This window comes from Triticum aestivum, chromosome 1A (genome assembly GCF_018294505.1).
Source record: "Triticum aestivum cultivar Chinese Spring chromosome 1A, IWGSC CS RefSeq v2.1, whole genome shotgun sequence".
Taxonomy (NCBI): domain Eukaryota; kingdom Viridiplantae; phylum Streptophyta; class Magnoliopsida; order Poales; family Poaceae; genus Triticum; species Triticum aestivum.
In genome coordinates this window covers 569,738,287-569,745,883 of record NC_057794.1, presented here as the reverse complement: position 1 = coordinate 569,745,883, position 7,597 = coordinate 569,738,287, and the positions used below count along the sequence as shown (strand labels likewise).

Sequence of the window (7,597 nt, the reverse complement as noted above, 5' to 3'; positions counted from 1 at the left end):
ATCAGGATAACTTTTCGTTTACTTGTGCTGTAAATGTTCGTATCTTCGCCTCTTGTCTGTCCAAACTGAAGTTAAAGGAGTTCACTCATTTTACTTTTCACAGACTTTGTTCTCCACTTGGACGAAAAGTTTCACTTAATTCTCGCCAAACGCGTCTACTTTTACTGCTGTAAAGATCTGCAGCCACTGTATGATAAGCAATTACTGATCTAAGAAACTGAAAGCCGATCGATTGCAAGATCAGCTACCGGTCAATTAACACAGGTGATTGCTCATCACTCACCAATTCTAGCAACAGACTTTTGCATTCAACCTTCGTACTTTACATCATGGTTGTACAAACGAAACCAGGTGCATGCATGCATGCGCACGCTTCATCGCGTACGTACGTACGTGCACGGTCGATCAGTTTCTAGACACTCGATCGTGGCTACAAGACCTAGCAGCTTACTTGCCGGGCACAAAGTTGGTGGCGAAGGCCCAGGCGTTGTTGTTGACGGGGTCGGCGAGGTGGTCGGCGAGGTTCTCGAGGGGGCCCTTGCCGGTGACGATGGCCTGCACGAAGAAGCCGAACATGGAGAACATGGCGAGGCGGCCGTTCTTGATCTCCTTCACCTTGAGCTCCGCGAACGCCTCGGGGTCGTCGGCGAGGCCCAGGGGGTCGAAGCTGCCGCCGGGGTAGAGCGGGTCGACGATCTCGCCGAGCGGGCCGCCGGCGACGCGGTAGCCCTCGACGGCGCCCATGAGCACGACCTGGCAGGCCCAGATGGCAAGGATGCTCTGCGCGTGGACGAGGCTGGGGTTGCCGAGGTAGTCGAGGCCGCCCTCGCTGAAGATCTGGGAGCCGGCCTTGAACCACACGGCCTCGCCGAACTTGACGCCGTTGCGGGCGAGCAGCTCGGGGAAGACGCAGCCGAGAGCGCCCAACATGGCCCACCGGCAGTGGATCACCTCCAGCTCCCGGTTCTTGGCGAAGGTCTCGGGGTCGGCCGACAGCCCCGCGGTGTCCCACCCGTAGTCGCCGGGGAACTCACCGGTGAGGTAGCTCGGGGGGTCGCCGGAGAGCGGGCCGAGGTAGAGCACGCGGTCGGAGCCGTACCACGGGCTGCCGGACGACACCGGCTTGGCCTTGGCCGCGGTCTTGCGCATGGTGACGCGCGCCTCCCCGAAGAGCGCCGACGACGGCAGGTCCTTCACCGCCTTCCCGGCGAAGGACGAGGGGGAGAGCGCCATCGCGGTGGTCGCCATTGCTCGCTGGTCGAGGAGACTTCGTGCGTGTCCGGTGCGCGTGCTCTCTACGAGTGGGGCTGTGGTGGTGTATGGCGGGATGGTTTGAGAGGAGCGGCGGAGGCGGCTATTTAACCCGGCGGGAGGAAGGGGAAGGGGATGAGACGGCGGGGGCCAGAAAAATCTGATGCTCGGACGCCATTGGCGGGGTGGATATCGCGGGCGAGGTGGCGCAACGGGGGCCTCAGGGTGGAGGAACAGTTCAGTTGTGGCTGCGGCTCATGATCGCCGTGGCGGTTGGGCGATTGGGTGCTGTGGATTTTCTCGTGGCCGTGGGTTTTTCGTCGGATTTCTTCAGATCACGGGCGTGTCCAGCTACTCACTCCACTTGGCACTCAGCTCGTCGCTGATAATTCCACTGGGGACGGACGTAAACGTAGCGCTCGTTCACGTGGGATGGCAGATGTGAGAAGCTGTGGAAAACGTAGGTGTCGTGAAAGGGATGGCGATGTAATTTTCACAGTGACGGTTGTTCTAATCCCAAGCTGGTTAACTGCAACTTGACATTTTTTGCAAGCTTGCCTAGATATTGAGCTGCTCTGTCTACTCGTACACTCTTTCTTTTTTTTAGGGAAGTGAAGAGTTGGCATTTCTTCAGGCACCTGCCATTGCCATCCTTCTGTAACAAGCACAAGTGTTGGGACTATAAACCATGGCCATCAGTTACAGCAGTTAACCAGTCACAACAGATAAATGTATAGAGAAAGGGCTGCGTGTTCTGAGCCTCTAGTAGGTGATTTCCATGCACCTCTTCAGCCCCTAAAATAAGGTTTGTACATGATGCATAGAACTTGAATATGAATTTTTTTGGCACTTAAGCTTGGAAGTATAGAAAGAAGTGGTATTCAGGAGTTTTGTCCAAGGTCAGGGGTACATCATATCTGATATATGTTCTTCTGATCCACTTTGAACTGTATATCTTAAATGGAAATTGTGCTTGCTATGTTTGATAAGGATGTGCTCCCTATTCTGAGCCCATCTGTAACTAATTTCCATGCATCTCTGCAAAAAATCTAAGGTTTGTACAACATTCTAGTTTATTCTCCTAGCTTAATGCTGGAGCACAGATCTGACGAGTTGCTTTCCATCGGGAGGTTTGTAATCCATGATTCCAAAATCTTGTGTTACATAAGTGTGAAATGACTTTGTACGATCTGGTGATACATCATCTCGGAGGTCCCTGTCTATATATGAAGAAGATATACTTCTTGAAAAGTGAGATATTTACTGTTGGGGCTCACAATGAGATCACAGCCTATTATGCCCGCGCGCCGGTGAAATATCTTTAGGTCCCTCTAAGTTTTTCTTTGTTGAAATCCATTGATTAGGAGTTCCTTGAACAAAAGATGCTTTGGCAATTGGAAGCCTGGAAAGGGAACAATCTTTCTATGGGAGGTACGCTTATCTTGAGTAATGCTAGTTTTATCCAATATGCCCTTGCATCATATGTCCATGTTTCTTATGAATAATAATATTGTGATTGAGAATTTTGGAAAAGATATTCATTTTGTTAAATGGGGTGGAGTTTGCAGATCTAAAGCTAAGGGTGGTTTGGGAGTTAAAGATCCGGGGAAACTAAACATCAGGCTCCTCTGTAAGTGGTGGTGAAAATTAGATGATCATGATGACCTTTGGCAAGATGTTGTTAAATTTATGTACTTCAGAAAGCACATTGTGCCTAGCTAGAGTTAAACCCTGGTTTGAAGATTCTCCTGCTCAGAAAAATCGTTTGAAAGTGAATGAGGTATTTCGCGTAAAGGGGGAGTGATGAGATTTTGGAAGGACCCCTAGGAGGACAGCGTGCCTTTGGTTGAGAAATATCATGCGCCTTATGGTGTTTGGCAAATTCAGGAATGTAATGGTCCTAATGTTTTTCAACTTCAATTTCATATTCCCTTTGGCATCGTCTGTATTCTTAGTGGACTGGTCAGTGGCCTGAGATTACCCAGAATCTCTTAACCTAAATCTAGGTACTAATCTTGACGTGGTGTCTTGGTCCTTAACTACTAACAAGTTGTTCTCTACTATATCTTTCTATTCCAATATTAGAAAAGATATTTCTAGGGTACATCATGAGTGGATTTGGAATTTTGATCCCTCGGTTAACAAAAATTGTAAAAAATACAAGAAGTAAAAGGAATTTAGTCGCGGATCCATTGATTCTTCTCTCCGATTAAAATTTATTACTTACCGCTTTCTTTTATTTGGATATGGGGTGAGGAGAGAGGATTTAATATTTATTCACAAACGGTTATAGCGGATCATATATTCGTGTATACAATATACAGAGATATGTTGAAAATGGACTTCCTTTTAGCTGAAGCTTTATGTGGCAGCTCTTTCAAGATTTAATTCTAACTATGTTTAACATGAGAAAGTGTTGTTAGACATAACCCTATAAGGTTGAAATAACATGATCTTGATTTCTTAACTAGAAAACTTTTGAAGCGGAATATTAGTGACAAGCTGTGATTGGCATGGACTAATAGAGGATTCCCCATGATGTCTGCACCTTGGGGCCTCGGGGTAGATGGCAGCAGGAAGCCGCTGGAATAGCCTAGTGGTGGCTCGCGGTGGAGACGGTCTTGTGAGTCCCCGTTAATGCACTTTTAGGATCGATTGTTAGGAGTTCGGGGGCCCGTACGTACGCAAGTCATCCTAGATGGGAATGACCTCCTCCTTTTATATGTGACACTACGTGGACCACAGACGGAAACCAAAAGTAAGATATTGGTGCCTCCGATCTGAGCACAATCGTTAGGGGAGGAGACTTTGTCTCCCATATTTTCTCTCGGTTAACAACGACATGAGATCAATTCCAACATTCTTCCGTTGATAGTAAGGTCAACAAACATCATAAGCCACTCTCAATATAAATAATATACCAAAGTAAGGTGTTGCAATGACAGATGAAGTGCCACTTAACCTCAATACTTATAGTATATCATTCTACCTCAAAATGGAATACATAGTACTTTATGGGAGTTGGTTTATTTGATGGTCCTAAATTTCCAGGATCTAAAAGCTTCCCTAACCCATGCCGACAACCTTATCATAAAAGGGTAAATGCTAAGCCTTAGTTAGAGGAACCTCAAAAACTTACAAATCAAACATCGTATGTTTGATAATGAACTCTATATTTCACAACAATGATATAATGTCAGTGGTTCTGGCAATACCAATTGACTAGTTGTTACTCACATAGAGAACTGCATGTTCATGATCGAAATAAGTTGTTTAAGTATGTTGCCTACCACAGTACCACTACCATTTCGGGAATAAGATTCCTTTAACATACAACTTTCCCGATAGCCTCTTAACATGCCATGAATTCGTTTGCATCATTGATTATTTCATGATTTTCCTTTATGAGCTCCTCGACGAATCTCCTCATGCAACGGTGTACATGTAACTTTACATGAAAGTCCTAATATCTACACATCTGGCCAAAACAATGTCTGATTAACCCACAAATTTGAGGTTATCAAACTCGTTATGACTGAGCATGTTATCTTTATTGCCTTGCATATACTGCAAAAACTTGATATCAGCTTTCCAGTGGTCTAATTCTAGGTTAAACACATTTTTTACCAAGTATCCCGATCATAAATAAGAGGGTGCGGTGATACTTTAATACATGACATTTCTGATAGCTGAAGCATAAGGAACCGACATTATCTGATCAGTTTAAATGGTTCCTCAAACACTTAAATGTCCAACTTTATTGCCCTCGACATTAGGAGCAATTGAGATAGAGCACTAATGCACAATGTGTTCCTTTTGGGCTCCATCGATGTATTCCACCATAATAGGACTTGTAATCCTCTTGGACTTATGTCCCGGTGATTCTCCATACATTTAATGCATGCAAAAACACCAAGATGTTATATGTCACTATTGGGAGACGAAAAATTCTTGGTTTAGCCAATGAGTTTTCATCTACATAATGTAGTGAACTTTCTCCCCCAGACTTAAGGTACCATTGTATAAATATTTGACTTAGTTCATAAAATGAATTATTTAGACAACATGCCTTATGTTACCTTTCTTTCATGACAAAACCTTCTAGTTGAGCCAGTAAAACATTCTTTAAGCCGACATAAAAACATGACATGAGCATCATGACAATTCCACAATCTAGACTAGATAAAATATGTCATCACAATAAATTTCCTCTCTCTTTACTATGAGCATTTTGGCTACAATGCTTTAACCTTTCGAGTTTTCCCTCAACGTAGAATGTAAGTGGGGATTGTCTAGATTTTCCCTAGTGGGGATTGTCTATAAAATATATAGATTTGCATCGGTATAGGGCGGATGGTGGAGAAGAACTTAATGTAGTGTGACACATTATTACAAACAATGTTTGGTCAGAAATATAATCATACACCACATGTTACATTAATATCATAATCGACATTAGACTGGCAAACTTTCAAGTTTAGCATCAATGTGTGCTTCATATTATTCATGAGGTAAGTACACATAAATAAACCATGATAAAAGGAGTTAGAACATTAGTGTGATTTCATTCATTCTTCTATAAGTAAAATTTGTTGCATCTTAATCAAAGATATAGCATTAGTGTGTGCTTTTCATACACTCTCCAAATAAGAGTTCTCGTTAGTTCCATCTTAATTAGAAAAAATTATATGCGATTGGATTGGTTCCCCTACACAAGGGATTTGGACTACTAGGAACAAAGTTATCTTTGATAAATTTGTGACGGATCGACATTGGAGGGCGTTTATTCTAGGTGTTTGTTTCTTCTTCTTCTTTCATGGACATGTTGCGGAAGAAATAGGACAGATCTAGCCTGAAGGGTGGTAAGGCCAAGTTTATGCATAAGGCGATGACGTTGAGGCATGGCGAAACCGGTATAAGCGTTGGGAGTGAGCACCTGAACCGTAGAGCGAATGACTCGTTGATGATCAATGTTGCATGCCTTGTGCCTATGTTGTGGAGGCTTCTTTTGAATAATGTGATAATTTTCTTCTTGATATGTAATGAGTTGGGTGTGAAACTATGCTTTGGTGCTATCAGTGTTTTATCGCCCGTAATGGATGAAGACTATGAGCTCTAATGGCGTATGAGACTTAGTACATTTTTCTCAACGAATCAATATGGTAGTGTGGACATTCACGACAAGTTTCTATTAGTGCACCAGCTCACTATTCATTCTCTTTCTCTCTCACTATTTGTAACAAACATGTCTTTTGAGTTGTGCCCAATGGAAAAGGGCTTAATCCAGTTGGATAAAGTGAAGTACCACTTGTCAAAAGTACATTTTCTACACTTAATATTTGTTGTAAAGTACGCAATTGAAGTATATATGTATAGGTAAATAGTAAACTAAATTTTTGCATCAACTTTATTTGATACCAATTAATTTGGTGAAGAGTCTGCACAAAACTTATTCCAGTTTATAAACAACATGCGAAGTTAATAACAATTCAGGTACCTCCACTTTGTTTTGGTCTGATCCTTGCGAGATGTTTCTTTGGTAAACTCTTGGTCTCACATGTTTTCATTTGACATCAACTAGAATTGCTATGTTAGGGATATAGGGTCAGCTATTCACCTAGCAGGTTGTTTCATCTTCCCTTGTGTGAGGAGGTGTATGCTCCATTTATGCAACTAAAAGTTTGAAGAGACCAGGTTGTTCATCCCGACAGCAAAGATATTTGGAGTTACCTAGGTGCCCATGCACTTCCAATGTTGCCAAATTATATAAGGCTCAAATTGGTTCTTGTAATCACATCCAAGCAACTGAATGGGTTTAGAAAAGGTTTTTCCATATGAAACACAAAGTTTTCTTCTACTTATTGGCAAATAATAGATTAAATACTAGAGCATTGTTGCAAAGGAAAAATATTAATCATTCTTGATTACACCTGTGGCATGCATGGAATGTACACTTTGAAAACTAGAGACAACTCTTTGTTGGCTGCCCATTTGCCAACCACCGTTGGACTTATATTTTCCCACATTGGGATCCACCTCATGGAAGTATTTAAAAAATTGTCAAGCATTTCAAGGGGATGATGGCAATTCCTTTCACCGAAGATCTTCATTCTCATTGCTTGGGCTATGTGGTTGATAAGGAATGATTTAATTCTTAGAGGTATTCAACTGAGGTTATACAATTGTAGAAGAAAGTTCAAGAAGAAATCAAGCTCTGCGCAAAAAGGAAGAAAAATTGTAATCTTTAGAAATTCCGCGTTCCACTACATCAATTCTTTGTTATACCTTTTCTTTTCTTTTCTTTTTCTTTCTTTTCTATTATGTTGTAAGCTTGTAGCTCCTTTCT

General features: G+C 42.7%; 1 protein-coding gene across 1 annotated transcript; it reads right to left on the bottom strand.

Annotated features, from left to right (window-relative positions):
* Window positions 1-286: 286 nt before the first annotated feature.
* Window positions 287-1,349, bottom strand: LOC123068639 (chlorophyll a-b binding protein of LHCII type 1). The gene has a single exon (XM_044491253.1). It carries the CDS (start codon window positions 1,246-1,248, stop codon window positions 448-450), a length of 801 nt encoding a protein of 266 aa, XP_044347188.1. The 5' UTR covers window positions 1,249-1,349; the 3' UTR covers window positions 287-447.
* Window positions 1,350-7,597: the final 6,248 nt, after the last annotated feature.